The 17,496-nt window shown below is 51.4% G+C and overlaps 1 protein-coding gene across 7 annotated transcripts in view; it reads left to right on the top strand.

The window, feature by feature from the left end:
• PTPRS (protein tyrosine phosphatase receptor type S) overlaps positions 1 to 17,496 on the top strand; it is a 247,059-nt gene that overhangs the window by 92,287 nt on the left and 137,276 nt on the right. For all 7 annotated transcript variants that reach the window (XM_084614680.1, XM_084614681.1, XM_084614682.1 and 4 more), the window contains exon 2: positions 17,121 to 17,288. In XM_084614680.1, the coding sequence (XP_084470806.1) occupies positions 17,201 to 17,288 (88 nt within the window). In that variant the 5' untranslated portion in view covers positions 17,121 to 17,200. The remainder of the gene's footprint in view (positions 1 to 17,120; positions 17,289 to 17,496) is intronic.

The raw sequence follows: 17,496 nt of genomic DNA, 5'->3' as shown, positions 1-17,496 counted from the left end.
AGGGCAGGGCCAGGCCTGCTAAGATCACAATGGGGGTGCTTTCAGGGAGTTCAGGTACTCAAGGGAAAGGGGTAGCTTTGTGGTAAGGGCAGCATATGGCAAGGCTGCTCAGTTCCCAGCTCTGCTACACACTTCCTGTGAGACCGTGGTTGAGTTGCTTAACCTCTTTCTGCCTTAGCTCACCATCTTTTAGCTGGGGGAGGGATTGTGGGGGTAAACTTCCCAACGCACTGAGGTGTCGTGAGGGTTGGTTGCAAGGCTTTGGTACTATGGGGATGGGAGGTCACTGCCTGCAGATAAACCGCTGAGCCTGGTGCGGGGAAAGCAGAGACTCCGTGTTCTCTGTATAACTGGAGTGGCAGGGTCGGGCACTAGCTTATAATGCCGCGGGATGGAATGTATTTGGGCATGGGGGGTGGTTGGCAGCGGATGGGTCAGGGATACTCCCTGATGATTCAGCGCATTGCGCTTTGCTCTGATTTCTGTCCTGCCTCCTCTTGTGTTCCTCTTCATGCACCCTCAGCCACTGAGCTCGTCTCCTCGCTGCAGGTGCTGCAGCAGCATGGGTGCAGCTATGCTGTTGACACGCCATAGTGTAGACGCTTCTTACAGCACCGGAAGTGTGTTTTCCATCTCTGTAGGGGTAATCCACCCAGAGCGGCGGTAGCTAGGTCAAACCTAGTGGCATCTACACTGGGAGTTAGGTTGGCAAAGCTGGGCTTCTCAGGGGTGTGATTTTTTTGACTTAACTTTAAGTTTACACCAGGCCTATCTGGGGCAAGCTTGTTCCTGGCTCTGGGCAGGTGCACGACTACCAGATGAATGGCATGCCTGGAAGGTGCTTGGAAGGTGCTTCACAAGTGCTAATTAATACAGTGCAGTGAGACCTCCCCAGGACCCGTGTGCCGGTAGAAAACGGTGCACTCTCGTGAAATGGAGGAGAGCTACAATTCTTCTTTGAGTGCTTGCTCATGTCGATTCCATTCGAGGTGTGCACCCACCCACGTGTGCGGTCGTCAGAGATTTTTTGCCTTAGCTGTATCTGTAGGGTCAGCTGTGTTGCCCCCTTGAGTGCTGCGCTCGTGCGTTGGTATATCAGGCACCGCCAGCCCTACGCCCTCACGGTTCCTTCTCACCGCCCGTGGTGGTTAGTCGGAGCTCCTTTCCTTGCATAACAAGGGTGAGCAGTGTCGTCTCTTCTGACTTCAAGCCTTAGGGCTGCCTGCGGTTGTTGGGCCACGTGGCCACATGCGCATATGTGGTCGGTCATGCCGGTTGCATCTTCGGCCTCTGCAAGCGTGGCTGGTGTTGGTCTACATCCCCAACAGGCACAACCTAGACCGGGTAGTCAGGGTGCCGGATCACATCCGGTCGTCCCTGGATTGGTAGTTGGACCCTGGGTCAGTGTCGGAGGGAGTTCCCTTCACGGCCCTGGCCCCGTCACTGACCCTGGTCTCTGATGCTTCGGACCTGGGGTGGGAGCCCACCTGGGTGAGCTGAGCAGCCAGGGCCCTGGTTGTGGGATGATCTGGCCCTCCACATCAACATCAGGGAGCTCGGAGCAGTTCACCTGGCCTGCCAGGTTTTCTTGCCTGCCTGAAGGGCAAGGTGGTGCAGATCCTGATGGACAATACCACTGCGATGTATTACTTCAACAGGCGGGGCAGAGCTGGGTTGTCGGCCCTTTGCCAAAAAGCTCTCAACCTTTGGCAATTCTGTGTGTGGCATGCCATTCATCTGGTAGTCGTGCACCTGCCCAGAGCCAGGAACGTCTTAGCAGATCTCCTCAGCAGGACCTTCTCGTCTCCCCATGAGTGGTCACTCCATCCGGAAGCGGACAGCATAATCATCCAGAGGTGGGGGACTCCCCAGGTGGACCCGTTCACGTCCAGGCAGAACAGAAAATGCCACATGTTGTGTTCATTCCGGGGCATGGACCAGGGCTCCCTATCAGATGCGTTTCTCACCCCGTGATAGGTGATGTACGCCTTTCCGCCAGTGCCTTGATTCACAGGGTCCTTGTAAAGATGAAGCAAGGCAGGGCGAGAATTACCCTAATAGCCCCTACGTGGCCTTGCCAGCACCGGTTTGGCATGTTGCTGAACCTTTTGGTAGCCGACCTGCTGTCCCAGAACCACGTCAGCCTTCTGCACCCAAATCTGGCGGCGCTGCACTTGACATCATGGCAACTGTGTGGCTAAACGCGGCCGAACAGGAACGCTTGGCCCGTGTTCAGCAGGTCTTGCTGGGTAGCGGGAAACCCTCCAGCAGAGCGACTTATCTGGCCAAATGGAGAAGGTTCACATGCTGGGCCTCGGAATGGCGTATCCGGGCTGAACTGGCCTCGCTGCAGGAGATCCTGGGTTACCTGCTGCACCTCAAACTCCAAGGCTTGTCCCTGTCATCGATTAAGGTCCACTTGCCTGCTTCCCACTCTCTGTTTTAAGGCAGTTTGATCTTCGCTCACAACATGACGAACTAGTTTTTGAAAGGTCTAGAGCGTCTCTGCCCACACGTCCCGGATCCCATCCCTCCCTGGGATCTGAATCTCGTAATGTTGAGGCTCATGGGGCCTCCCTTTGAGCCTCTAGCTTCCTGCTCTCTCCTGCTTCTCTTCTGGAAGGTTTTGTTACTGGTTGCGATAACGTCGGCCTGCAGGCTGTCCGAGATCAGGGTGCTTACTTCGGAGCCACCCTATATGGTCTTTTACAAAGATAAGGTCCAGCTGCAACCACACCCGGGGTTTCTGCCCAAGGTTGTTTCCCAGTTTCATACTGGCCAGGACATATACTTACCCGCCTTCTTTCCAAAGCCTTGTGAGTCAGATGAGGAGTGCAGGCTACACACCCTGGACGTCAGGAGGGTGCTGGCCTTCTACTTAGATAGAACAAAGCCATTCCGTAAATCCACAACACTTGTTTGTTGCAGTGGCAGACAGAATGAAAGGTCGCCCAGTGTCTGCTCAGAGGATTTCATCCTGGGTCACGGCCTTTATCCGCTACTGCTATGAGCTGGCAAGGGTGCCTCTGCTGGCAATCGACTAGAGCACAAGCTTCCTCGGCGGCCTTCCTGGCTCAGGTGCTGATCCAAGGGATCTGTAGGGCCGCCACCAGGCCATCTGTCCACACGTTCGCGTTGCACTACGCACTGGCTCAGCAGGCTCGAGATGACGCTGGCTTTGGCAGAACAGTGCTGCAAGTTGCAAGACTGGGAACTCCGAGCCCACCTCCATGGACACTGCTTGAGAGTCACCTAGAATGGAATCGACACGAGCAAGCACTCGAAGAAGAAAAGAACGGTTACCTACCTTCTGTAACTGTCGTTCTTGGAGATGTGTTGCTGATGTCCGTTCCATTTCCCGCCCTCCTGCTCCTCTGTCGGCGTTACCGGCAAGAAGGAACTGAGAGGACGTTGGGGCTGGCGGTGCCTGATATACCGATGTATGAGTGCGGCACTCAAGGGGGTGCCACAGTTGGCTCTACGGATACTGCTAAGGCAAAAATCTCCGACCGTGCACGTGGCATGCACACACCTCGAATCGAATGGACGTGAGCAACGCATCTCGAAGAACAACAGTTCTGAAAGGAAGGTAACCGGTTTTTGCCTCCCGCTAGCCCTGGTTGATTTAATTGCAGGGAGCTTCTCCTCTGAGGAGGTGGGACTGTCCGAACTGTCCAATCCGTTCTGAGCTGGGGGAGGGAGGGGCCAGTGAAAGGTTTTCTGAAATCCAGGCTTGGTGCAGAGACCAGGGAGGGATGAGAATAAACGGAGTTTGTGTCCCAAAGCAACCAAAAGCAGCACAACTCCCTCTCCTTTTGACCCGTTGCAGGTCACCTTTAGCACTTGTAGCATAGAGGCCTTTCCCTTTAAGGTGATTGCAGATCCTTGCCCTTCAGTACTTGATGGGGACAAGAAAGTAACATCTCCCTGCAACTCCAGATGGTGCAGGGAGAATAAACGCAGTTCTGCAATACGGCGGCTTGTGCATGTCGTAAGGAGAGATTTGCTGTTGGCCTTGTTCCTGTTTGGCTGGGTGCCTCTGAAGATGGACAAGTGATGACTAACTGCTCCTCTCTCTAGCTGGGCAGGGGAAGGGGTCTGCACAGGCACTTAAGGTCTGAAAAGCTTCCTGTAATGTTTCTCATTTACTGCCGAGTCTCCTTTTTATGAGACTGTGCTCTTCCTGCCCTGGTGAAAACAGAAGAGAAAAGCAATGGTCTCCCCTCTGTACTGGCTCGTTTCACTGCACACCAACCCCATTAAACTGCAGAGCAAATACTGTTAACTTTTTAATTCCTCGTGTACTTGATGTGTGTATTATGCTCTGTCTGTCTGTGTGTATCGACACAGCCTTGAAAATTCACCATGAAAATGTAGCCAGCCCATGCATGCTTACTCTTTACCATGATGGCTGAGTGGTGGTGATAGAAATCTAACGAACTTAGTTGCTCCCTAAAAAAAGAAAATCACTTCCCTACGGCAGGTAGAGTTTTGCAAAGCTGATGTAGTCGTGTGTGTGTCCCAGTGCCCTCTCAGCATTTTCTATCTTAAAAGGTGCTATCGAGGAAGTATTAAAGATCTCAGGGCTTTATTACATATTTTGTTAACCCCTCTGATGTTGCTATAGTGTGGATGTCTGGATTGCTTCGCTTAATAATGAAATGCAGCTACCCCTGGGGTGGGACATGGCAGCTGTTTTAACAGTGCATAGCAAGACTGCCATAGTGAAGAAAACCATATGTAATACAACTGAAAGGGCAAAGTGAGTTGAGGCTGTCCGGCGGCAGTTACCTGCATTGGAATACAGCTAGGATGTGGAGATTAACATCCTTAACCCTACTTAATAGGTGGGCGGGCTCTCAGTTTTGCATTTCGTGGACGATGAAATGTTCAGCAGAAAGGTGCCTCTCTGCAGCGAGGCATGCCCCGTCACTTCTTGCACGGCTTGGAACGTCTTTCATTATGTGCATTACAGCAGTGCCTAGAAGCCCCAGCTAAAATCAGGGCCCCAGTATGATAGGCGCCGGACGTACGCATAGGAAAGACTGTATGGTAGCTGGAGCATAAATTGGTAAGTCAGGATGGAAGGAAGAGAGATGAAGTGATTTGCTCAAGTCTCTCAGAAAGTCAGAGGCAGGGCTGGGAATAGAATTCTGGTCTCCCAGCTCCCAGTCCAGTGCCCTACGTACTTGACCGCGCTGCCTTCCGCTGACCTAGCCTGAGCCCTGCTTAGCTTTTAAATTCAGAATGGATCACAAGGGGTGCGGGGGTGGGAGGGGTGTGTGTGAGAGATGTTTTCTCTCCTCCTCATTTAATCTCCCCCCGGCCAGTGGTCTGAGACACGGGATTCCTGCCAGGGTAAGAGAGGGATTTGTCCATCCTTGGGGAGGCTCAGAACCAAATCCTCTTTATGGAATTAAACCCCGTGGCAGAAGCTGCGTGCATGGTCTGGAAGGAGCGTGGCGAGTAGGGAAGAAATTGAGGGGGCCGAAGGAGGAGAGGGCAGGGGCTGGCACCTGGTGACAGCAGGGCAGAGGATAATGGGTGTAATTCCCAGACCAGCCCGCAGACTGGAGGGGTCAGATTGCGTTTGAAGCCCCACATGTCACAAAGGGTGAAACCAGGGCAGAGGATCGAGGGGCAGGGGGTGCAGCTTCCACTTGGAGAACTGTCAACGGCGCCTTGTGTCTGCGTCAGGACAGGGCTGGGGGAGGTGCTGGGGGGCTGCTGGCTGCAGGTGCCTGACCGACACAGGCAAGGGATGGGGGTGCGAGGATCCCTGGCTGCCTGGGTGGGATAAAAGTGATGCAGGGGAATTGTCACCCTGCAGGGAAGCTTGGGAGGGCGAGGGGGGAGGCTCCCAAATGGCTGGTGCGGAGCTGTGCCCAGTTCGATGAAACTCTATGCAGGAGCAGCGCTGACTGCTGCCCTGCTTAGCTCCTTTGTTTGTTCGTTGGGCACCTGTTGGCAACCCACATGGTGATGGACAAGGCCAAGTGCAAAGCCCAGAGAGCCTGCAATGTGGGACACAGACCTGGAAAGACCAGACTACCTCACCCTTTCCACCCCAACCCAGCCCCCTCTTACTCCTGCAACCTTTGCTGTGGGCTCTGCAGAGACAGCGGGCTTTGATGTGGGATTTGACTGGTGTGGAGTGAGGGTTAGCTCTGTTTGGGCTCCTCCCCTCCAGCCCCCCCATGCAGTGACTGTAGCAGTCAGGGTTCCCATCCCCCTCCATTCACATGGAAGCCAAGCCATTTGTGGAGATATATTTGGTGCTGTTGATTTCAGCACCCAGCCCTTGGGTTCCCCATGGCTGGACTTGATCACTCCATCCCCACCAGCATCGTTGTCCCTCACTGGGCCGGGAAGGAAGGACAGAGAAAGGCAGCTTCTTGGAACCTTCAGAGTGTTAAGGGCAGAGCCAAATTCTGCTCTCTTTCCCCAGTGTCAATTCAGAGTAACTCCATCATCATTTGTGGGGTATCTCCGAGCAGGATCTTGTCTGTAGAGTTTGCAGAGGTTCTCCGTGCTGGTGTGGTGTTGTTTTTTTTTTTTGGCACCATGGCTTGCTGTGCCTGCAGCTTTGTCTAGGCTAGGATAAAAGGTGTGATGTTAACACACGTGTGATAACGTCACATGTTTTGAATCCTAGTGTAGACAAGGCCAGAGATCTTTTTACAGATCCCCTTTCCTCTCAGTGTTCACGCTTCTTGGGGGCATTCCCTTTCCTTCCGTTTAATCAGGGTCAGTGGCTTTTGCTTAGGTCTCCTCCTGGAAATATAGGTGTATTCCCTCCCTCCAGCCACTCCGGTGTGGCCAGTCTCTCTCTGTTGATGGAGCTCTATTCATCGGAACACGGCTTCCAGTTAAGAGCTCCAAGGAGCCCTAGCTCAAATGAAGATAACGAAGGGAGGCCATCGATCGGCCAGCGTGTGTCATGAGACGGCTGTTCTAGCGAGAGGGGCTAGTGACGTCCTAAACCAGTGCAGAGCCCTGAGCTGGAATTGAGAAAGCACCCGAATGCCCCTAATTAACTCCGTTGTTTGCATTTTACTTGTTTTGCATGGATGTAGGGCAGGTGAAAGAAGCTGCCTTGGCAGGCCTGGAGAGGTGGTCTGTGGTACAGCCGTAGCTGCACAAGCAGCCCAGTTCTGCCTGCCAGCCTGTCGGAGCCCCACCTTGGAGTGAAGGATCTCTAGGGAGCGAGAGGAGAGTTGGTCTCTGGGTACTCGGTGCTTGGCCCGTCTGCTGGGGCTGGCTTGGGTGATACGGACGCTTTGACGAAGACTTTTCAGTCATTGCTACTGATTTTGGGGGCGCCCCACAGAGGGGCAGGAGCTCAGCCCTTCCTGAAAATCAGACTCCTTGAAGGCCTCTCACGTGGAGCACCCCAAAACCACTAGTCACCCTGGAAAGGTCACCTGGAAGTGGGGCGATGCCCATTTCATGCCAAACAGCTGTCCGATCACGAAAGCTTTGCCACCTCCAGCCTGAGCTAGATTCAAACCAATGACCTAGCGCATGGGCTCTCGCAGCTCTCACAACTGCTCTTCCCGTGTTGCTAAGTGGGAGGGGAATCCCAGCTTGGTCCTGGCTAGATGGAAGGGGAGTTCTGGAGGAAAGTGTCCTAATATGGAAGAGATTAACAGCCACCAACCTAGAGAACTTGGATGCTGTAGTATGTATCTACTATACAGAACTGTCTAGAAGATAGCCAGTAAAGGAATAAGGGGCCTATGACCAGACCCCTGAGCCATCCAGCCTACCCTCCAACCCAGTGTGTTCTTCGCCGAAGTCATAAGGTAGCACACTAATATGCGAACGGTATTGAAAGCTTGGCCTGCCAGCAGTCACAAATCATTAATTCTTCATGGCTCATCTGTCCATCAGAAAATATTTTATATACAAGCTTATTTTGATTTATGCTTCAAACAGCCCCACTAAGCATATGCAGTCTCTTTCTAGAGAGCCGGCGTAACACTCCTCCGTTGCTTTAGGTTTCATTTGAGGGGTCTGTCGGGAGAAGTGCTTTCCCTTTGCAGGGCTCTAGGAATCAGGAAGGTTATTGCCAATTTTTTCTCCTTTGGGTCACTTGATACCAAGAGTTTGTGGCTCTGCTGATCATTGTGGCTAAATTCTCTGAGGTAAAAACGGCATGGCTAGGAGGGAGAGTGTATTGATCTTAGCACCAGAGGATCCCAGTCTGTGAACTCTGGGGAACTCCTAAAGAGTGACCAAAGGACACAGCCCATAGCAGCCTTCTCCCTGTAACTTAGCATGCTGGACTACAATGCTGGTGAACTTGGCCACTAGCAATTTCTAGACTCTTATGAGGGATGCTGCATACATGCAATTACCATGGACAGGTGCATTTACTGTGGATTAAAAATGGATCTATAGCTGTCTTTAGATTTGTGTTGCACCTGTTGCATGCTCTAGGCCTGTTCCACACACGCTTTGGGCAGAAGAAACAGATTTTATTTTAAATAATTTGTTCATTGTCCTCAGTTGTTTGAATGCATCACGTACACTAGTGCCTTGCACAAGACTGGGATCCCGCAGGACCCACGGCCATAATAGTGGGACCGGGACGGGAGGGGGATTAAAAACAATCCCCTGCAAGGCTCTCATGTAAACCAATCTCAGCCCCCAAACTGTTTACGAGTATTAATTTGGTATCTGCTATCCACACAGTAATTGGTGAAATCCCCTGGTGCAGTGTGCATGCTCTTCAACTGGATGAAGGTAGCTTCCCTCCGTCCCTCCACCGCGTTTATACCGGTGTATTTACACAAGTATGCAGAATGGTGGTGTTTCTGCACAGTGAATAAGGTACGTGGGGGAATGGCTGCTGTTGTATCTGGCTATATTCTCGGGGAAGCTCGCACGTACCCTGTTGGTTGTTTTTTTGCAGTATTCCTTCAGTTCTGTCTGGTCTGTTTCTCCTTTGGGGGTTTTGGCTGATGCGCTGGGCTGATGACACTGTGAGGTAATGATGATGGATGGTTATTTACATAGCGCCATGGGTATGTGCATGGCAGGCTTCAAGAGACGGCTCGGGCTGTGCCCCACAGAGCACCCAGGCTGAGGATCTAATGATGCTCAGCTTTTAAAAACAAAAACAAAAAAACAGAACCTGAAAAAGAAATGCGAGGTATTAACCTGGAGCCAAAGCAAACGTTAGCTCTGATGCTGTCAGCTGCTGGGTGCTGATCTGGAGCGATTTGCTGGTAAATGCTGAAGGGTTGTGAAGGAGGGGTGGGGAAGGGAGGGAGGGAGGTTCTGGGCCTGATTCTCCATTACCCATTATCCTGCACCGTGTGCAATTACACCTGCTACTTGTGCTTTGCACCCACTTCGCACTGGTATGAATGACCACACAGGGCAGTGGAGAATCAGGGCCTTTGTATTCTAGACAAAAGACTGCAACTCCAGCCCTTTCTGTTAGAGACAGAGCTCAGCTCTCTCTGGAGAATGGGATTCTGGGGACGCTCATTGTTCAGAGGCTGCATAATGGAGCGGCTGGACAGCCCCTCTTTCAGGAGCGGGACGTGGTGGTGGGGGCTTGTCTTTAAAGCCTTTGCTTTGTTCAGCCCCTGATGCTCTGCCCCTTTTTGCAGGATCCCAGAGGAGAGATCTGCAGTTGTACTACGGGCATGATTTCAGGGTGTCTGTGTCTTTGTTGTAACAGCTGGGGTCGCTTGGGGCGTCTCCACTGCAGCTGGGAGCAAGCCTGGGTAGACGGCCTTGCATCAGGGGCTCGAGGTGGTGGGCTAAGAGTGGCAGTGTGGAGGTCCCGGCTCTTGAGCCTAGGGAGTTGGGCGGGCTCTGAGCTTTGTCCCAGGCCGGAGCATCCCCACCGCTATTTTCAGCATGCTGGCGTGAGCCTGTCCACCTAGACTGTGAGTCTTGCTCCCAGCTGCAATGCTGACCTGCCCAACGGGGGTCTCCCTGCCTTTGTGCGTGCAGCCACCTAGGAGCTAGGAGTTGCTGGTGTCTGCGTGTTTTAAAGGACAGGTGCAATCCAGCCTGGTGAGTTGAACCCGTTCCTGCCCTTTGCTGTGGGCTCCTGATCCCTCAGATCTGCGAATCCCCTTTGGCCACAGCTGCCATTTCCTCTGCCCCCTGTCCATGCTATGCTGCACCCGCTAAACACTTATTGGACACAACAAATTCATCACTGCTTGTCAGAGCTGTCACTGTTGGAAAAAGGGGGTGGGGGTGGGGAATTCATTTCTCCTGATGATTTAAACACAATTCAGATCTTGCCTGCCTGCCTGCCTGCCCCCATGCCATCCCTATGGTTTAACCCTTTGTGTGCCAGAATTCCCTGTTGCAGCTGTTGGAGAACAAACTGCCCCTCACCCAAAATGGATTCACCGATTCCCCACTCCCTTGGAGCCTATCACTCAGAGCTGGATTTACAAGTGCATGAAGAGATCTGGGGTGGGGGGGTGTCAGAGAGAGAGAGATCCAAGGTCGTCGCACTCTGACTCAGTTTCCCTATGGAGGGTAATGACGCTCGGGTTCTTTTTTGTGAATCTTTTTTTTTTTTTTTTTTTAGATCTAGGGATGAGAAGCACCTATATTAGAGCCTAGCATAAGGCAGAGTAGCCCAGTGGATAGGGCACTGGACTGGGCCTCAGGAGACCTGGATTCTAATCCTGGCTCTGCCGCTGGCTGGCTGGGTGACCTTGGGCAACTCATTTTCCCCTTGCTGTGCCTCAGTTTCCCCATTTGTAAAATGGGTATAATGATGTTAATTTGCTTCATAAATCACGTTGCGATCTAAAGATGAAAAGCACTAGTTAAGAGCTAGATGATATTTACCATCTAATAAGGATCTTGACTGAATGACCCAGGGCTATATCCACCATGGCAGAGGCGCTGAAACCTGTATCCTACATTCTCAAAAGGGGCTAGTGATTTTGAGTGCCTCAATTTCTTGGGTGCCTTTAAAAAGGCCTAATTTTCAGAAACTGCCGATAACCTGCCATATGAAAATCAAGTCCTCTGCCCTCACTCAGTACAGTGTCTCAAGTTGGGCAGTCAAAACAATTAGTTACTTTTGAAAATTTAGGCTGGTTAGTGCTTTTTGGTAGCACACAAGGCTTTGGCACTTCCCCTTTATTAAAATGTGTATGATAACCCTTTGTCTCTGAGGAACCTAGGTCCCAGCTGGGGTCGTGTTGCCAGCCACACGGAGAAGGAAGCTGTGCACATCTGCGCTGGGGTTGGAACGCTGGCAAGCAAAAAGTTTCCTGCCTCAGGACTTCGATGCTGAGATTAAACTGGCCTGGAAAGCAGAACCATCTCCTGTTACCCAGAATGGGCCAGTTAGCTTGATTCAGTCGGAGCAGGGAGGTTTGGGAGCACCCCTATTGTAAGGAGGGGAATGGGGTGTGTAAATTAATGCTGTCAGTGCACGGTAGGGGGAGTGGGTCTCTCTAGTGCTTTTGCTCATTCTTTTAAAAAAAAAAAAGCAGGGGGACTGTAGCGTGGACAATCAATGCTGCATGGAGAACCCTGGATAAGAATTGCAAGCTGGCCTCGAACATGGTGCTGGAGTCTCCTTGCCGGGCCCTGCCTCTAGGAACGCCAGGAGAAGTCACCTACTGAGATCCATTCGGTCCCAGGTCTCTGCCGGAACTGTCAGCAGGGCTGACTGGGGGTGGTTGGTTGAGTTCCGAGCGGGCAGCTGCCCACTTCACACAAACCTCTCCCTCAGGTCTCTGTTAAGGTGGTTGGTTGGGCAGATCAACGAGAGCTGACTCATAATGAAGCAGCGAGCTAGAGGTGCATGCTTGCTTGTTTAGATGTCAGATTTCTTTTTTTGGAGAGGAGATGGCAGACTGGTTGGTGATTGATTGTGCTTTAAAAGCTTTTTTTTTTTTTTTTAAACACACTCATTGGGGCAGGAAATGAGGTTACCCATTGACCTTTATTAATGTGCAGTACAAACTGAACTGGCAACTCAGAGAATGTATTAGCATGTGGAATACAGCCTCTTCTCTGTAAGGTTCCTGTGGTAATAGACTGACGTGGCTTGGTGGGGTGCAAGGGAATCGTCCCACCGCACTCTATGAGCAGATGAGATGCCAAAGCTAATCATGGATGATGAGAGCTGGGTGAAAGTTTTTTAAATGACTTTGCATGGGCAAATTGTCTTTTTTTGGTGAAGCATAAAAAAAAACCCAACCCGCAAACTAATCGAAATTGTAAATCTAAAACGTCATTGAAATTATTATTGAACTTTTTTTAAATTTCAGCAATTTTTTCCCCAAAAACCAAGAAAAGGGGGTTCTTTTCAGATCCTTCAAAATGAAAACCACTTTGAATTTTTTCCACCAAATTAGGTGGTGGGGGGGAAGGTTGTGGTGGTTTTTTGCATTTCAGGGAAGAAATGGGGAGGAGAAGCTGTATCTTGTGTTAAGAGGCTCAACGAGAGGTCCAGATCCCAGGCCCGTAGTCCTACCCTTGCTGGATTCAGGACCATTCAAGCAATGGCTGTTTAAACAGGGAAACCTGGATTTATGCTGGAAATGGCCCATCTTGATTATCATACACATTGTAAGGAGAGCGATCACTAGATAAGCTATTACCAACAGGAGAGTGGTTTGGGGGAGGGGGGAAGGAGAAAACCTGGATTTGTGCTGGAAATGGCCCACCTTGATTATCATACACATTGTAAGGAGAGTAAAAACCTTTTGTAGTGATAAACACCCATTTTTTCATGGTCTGTGTGTATAAAAACATCTTCTGTATTTTCCAGATGAAGTGGGCTGTAGCTCACGAAAGCTTATGCTCAAATAAATTGGTTAGTCTCTAAGGTGCCACAAGTCCTCCTTTTCTTTCTGTTTAAACACAGTTGTTGCTAGCAGCGTTGGGGAGAGGTTCCCTCACGAAGTAGCACAGATTTTCGTTCTCTCTGGGAATCGCACTGGCTAAGATGTTCTCTGGATAAACCCCCACCCTGACTGGAGGGCTTAATGGAGTTAGATGTCCAGCTCCCATTAAGATGGGAGTCAAATATTCAGAAAGGACCTAAGTGATCTAGCCTAAGATCCCCTGACTTTCAATGAAACTTAAGCTCCTAAATCACATAGATGCTTTTGAAAATTTTACCCTGGGTGCCTAGCTCCTGTAGACCTCTGAATAGTCCCTTGTCTCTCTTGTGAGAGAAGCTGGGCTATAGGGCTACTTGCAGCAAAGCGCTTCCTGTTTTATTATTCTTTAAAAGCTGACCATGTGTATGGCTCCCTAGGAGCCACCGAAGAGCTTGCAGCTGGAGAATGGGAGAGGATCAGATGCACTAGGAAGCCCCAGAGACTGTAAGAATTCATCTAGTTTCTGAAACACGGCTATATCTAGCTCAATCCTGACCCCAGCTCTTCACTTAGCTGCATCCTCTAATAAGGATTGAGGCCCTGCCTGTGTAGGCCCTGCCTGTGCCGCAGAAGATCCTGTGTCAGGGAGCCCGGTAAGACTTCTTGTGCTGTTCTCCTGCCCTGAGAACAGCTGCCGTTGCGCTTACTTGTACAGTGCCAATAGCTTGCTGGGGCGTCGGGGCAGGTGTCTCCTCATCATGTACGGTCTAGGCAGACCGTGTACAGACACAGGAAGGGAAACCAGAAGTGATGAAATCCGTATGATTTGAGCATACATCAAGGTAATTGGCACCCGCCCTTAACCATGCTGGAGAATGGGAGAGGCTTGCCGGGCTGTAGCCGGGTCTCCCAGCAGTGTGTATTCTGCAGCGTATATAGGAATGCTACTGTGAATACAAATAACACAGATGATTATTATAAGGGTCAGCCGGTCTTCATGTTTCAGGGTGTCAGCTATCACCTGCTAGAGGCCAGGAAGAAATTTCCTTCCAGGAAGCTAAATACGCTTAGGTGCCTTCTGGGGGACTTATGCCTTTCCCCAAGAATCCAACAGGCAGACTAGGTGAACCATAGGTCTGTTCTGGGGTGACAGTCATGGGGTAGGTGAGAGAATTAAGGGCTAAGGGGACTTCTGGTGGATGCATATGTGACTCCGTCCATATCCAGTGCTTTCATTGCCACCATTCAAGCGATACTAAGACAATGGAGCAGCCTCCTCTCTTCTCCTTCCCTCCCTGCCTTCTCCCCCATCGCTCCCTCATTTACGCAGCAGAGCCAGGTGGGAGCCCATCTTGCCATCCCTGCAATCCCGAGGCTGGCGAGTCCAGGGGGAGACAGCCAGGTGACGTACCTGCTCTGAAGGATGAATTGCTGGATTGAGGTTGACATGTCCTAATATCTCTACCCGTGCTTTCGGTCTCCATCAAGGGCTTTGGGAAGCACATTAGCACCAGAGCAGAAGTGTCACCCTTTGGCATCTCTTTTTCTCTCTGCCGGAAGCCGGTGCAGTTGCTCCTTTCACCAGACCTTTTCTGTCCCAACCATTTATGCGGCGTAAAAGCCCTGGTGGAATGGGGCGGGGAGTGGTGATGTCAGTTCAGATCCAGCAGAATGTTCCACATGACTTGTCCGCGTTAATCGGTGCTTTTTGGGGGGCGGCAAGGGGGTATCACTGCCTCTTTCCCGCTCGGAGAGCTCAGAGCCAAAGCAGGTCGCTGGCAATGCATTTAGAAAGCAGTGGAGACACAGAGACATTTAACAGCGTTTATTGTGACCACAAGGGGATTTCATTTAGATAAATAGGTGCTGACCTCCTCGGTGCTCTGGGTGCAGGCTGAACAAGTCGTGGTTTGAAATGTTAAGTGCCTGAAAACATCATAGTGAGGAAGATTTCCTCCCACCAATGGGACTCAGAAGCCACTCGTTTGCGGCTAGCAGGAAAATAATCCCAGCTGTAACCAACTTGATTCAGTTTCCTTTGTGCTGTGTTTATCGCACAGTCCTCCTTTAATTAACAGTTGCCATCACAATGATTCCTAATGCCCTTGGACCCTGCCTTCCTCTGTTAAAATAAAAACAACACCCCATTGTTTTTAGTCACTGTCTGTTGGTAGCCTCCGTGTGCTTTTCTAATGGTGTCTCGAACAAGCGTTTCAGAATCGCCCGGCTTGCAGAGCCCTGCTTTCCTGTGCCGCCCGCACATGTTTTTTTAATAGCTGGCCATGAGTTGTTAAAGAGCTAGCCTTGCATCCCGCGTGCATCAGGTGGCTTAGAATCCGTGAAGTACGAGTCCAAAGCTGCTGGCTGAGAGGATGCTGCTTGGGGATGAATATTACAAGCTGTAATATCTAAGAGCCTTTCTTATTTATCCTGGGTTCTTTCTCCTTAGTGGTGCAAAGCAGCTGTCTTGATAAGTTATTAGGACAGAGAAAGATCAAGACGCTCATTCAGATTGCATCTCCGGATAGCTTCATGCTCCGATACGTATTAGAGGGTCTAGGCAGCCTCTCCTGCCCCCTTAGCCCATCCTATTAAAATGTGTCCCGTGTTGCTTTTTTCAAAAGGCAGCAAATCCCGATTTTTGTATTTAATGTAAGTAACATACAGCAGATAAGAACCTACTTAGATCTAAGGGGATCCCCCAGAGACAGAGAATGCTTCCCCATTATTCTAGTGTCTCATGTCGGTTTATCGCTGGATCATTGGGGTGTCTCTGTCAGCATCGATGGTATGAGGTGGGCAGTGCTCTTTGTTCTGTCGCCCTTTTCAGCCCTTCTGGGGCAAAGTCTGCCGTTCCTGCTGGCAAAAATGTTCAGGGCAATTGAGACGGGGGCCAGAGTCACTACTGAGAAGATGACCCTTGGGTGCTACTTAGGCAGCTCAAAGGGGCGGGGGTCTGTCTCCCTGGAACTCCCTGCTGCTTTAAAGCTGGAGGAGGTGACTCCTGCCTCCCAGGCTCCCCCAGCTCCACTGGCCTTCACTGGCTCGCTAGCTCTACCTCCTGCCGGGGCACTCGGGGTGGGGTGGGGGGGGGGAGAATCAGGATGATGGAGCCATAGCCAGCTCCTTGGCACCCCCCTTTCTGACCTGCCCCAAGCAGACTCAACCACAGGCCATAAATTGTTTTGGTGTCGTCTTCTTTTGGGGCCTGGCTGCTAAACAACTAAAACAGTGCTTCAGCAAGGATTCGTTCCCACCCCTGGGCTTCCAGCTGCCCGTTCAGTCCCGCCGTAATAAAAAACATTTCGTGGTTCTATCACACTCGTCTTGATCAAAGCACGTTATAAATGTGACTCCTCCCAAGCCCTATGAGCTGGGAAAGGATCATTATTGACAGAGGGGGGAGCTGAGGCACAGTGCAGGGAGAGCCCCTTGCCCCAAGCACGCAGAGGGTAGCTGGCGTCGGGGCTGGGATTAGAACTCACGGAGGTGGTCAGAGTACTCAAGTTTAAGGCCAGAAGGGACCATCCACCTAGTGTGACCTGACTGTCACAAGCTGTTCAACATCACCAAGCCCAACAATGGGAATTAGATCAAAGTATTACAGCCCTCAGGAGTCTAAACTATTGTCTGCACTGAAGTCGCACCGGTGACTCTCCGGCACCTCAGCTTGTGCACATCCGGGCGATTGCTTTGCTGCCCCCAGAGCTTGGCTGAGCAGGGAGCAAAGCCCTCCCCCAGACACAGATATCTTCAGGGGGCACACAGGAAACGTCCCCCCCCATCCCCTGCTCATCTCTTTTGGTGGATTTTTTTTCCCCCTCCCCTGTTTTTTCCATTCGCTCCAGTGCGTGGAAAATCTCTCTTTCAGAGGATTTCTGTGCCCATCAGGTCAGATCACTTCACACCTCGTCGCCCAGCCCATGCGGCTGTTCCAGGGGAGGGAGAGGGATTGGGGGAGGGAGCGCATGGTGGTGAGGGTTAAACTGTAAACACAGGCTCTGCCGAAGTCTCCTGCCCATTCTTCTCTTCCCTGGCGTGATCCCTTTTGAGTGTGCAAGTGGCTTGTCGTTATCTGCCAAAGCCATAAACCTGGGGCAGGCCAGCTTGATGATGGAGTCAGCTTCAGGGCCATTTTAGTCCTCTGATGTTTCCACATGGGACTGTTGTCTTCCTGTGTACAGCTCCCCCCCTGCTCCGATGTGCTTTCAGTTCCCTCTCCCCCTTGGATAACAGCTGCCCCCCACGCTCTTGTCTGACTGTCTCCCGGTTCCTTTTGTCTCCCTGCAGGTGCTGACGTCCCTTTGGAGGCTCTGTGAGTTTCGCTGAACTGGGGCCTTCCTGGCTGGGTTGGGAGGTCATTGCCAAGAATGAGGATCCTTTGCAGCCCGGGAATGTCTTCGCTGGTCCCGCTCGTGAACCTCCTCTCCTTGCTTCTGACTGGCTGCGTGTCTGAAAGTAAGTGACCTCCCACCCCTTAGCTTCTTGGCTTTTACCTGGCATCTCCGCCACTCGCGTCCCTTTGCGGAGGAATAGCAGCTCAGTCCTTGGAGAAGGGATACTGGCCTGATGGAGGGTCTCTTTTTAAAGGGCCGATTAGCACATCCCCTCCCCAACCCCTTAATAAATGTTGAGTGTGAATTTGGTGCAGGGGAAGGGTTTGGTG

Source organism: Lepidochelys olivacea (genome assembly GCF_965140295.1).
Source record: "Lepidochelys olivacea isolate rLepOli2 genome assembly, chromosome: 25".
NCBI classification, from domain to species: Eukaryota; Metazoa; Chordata; order Testudines; family Cheloniidae; genus Lepidochelys; species Lepidochelys olivacea.
The sequence above is the reverse complement of the archived record's forward strand: the minus strand, read 5'-3'. Positions and strand labels throughout refer to the sequence as shown.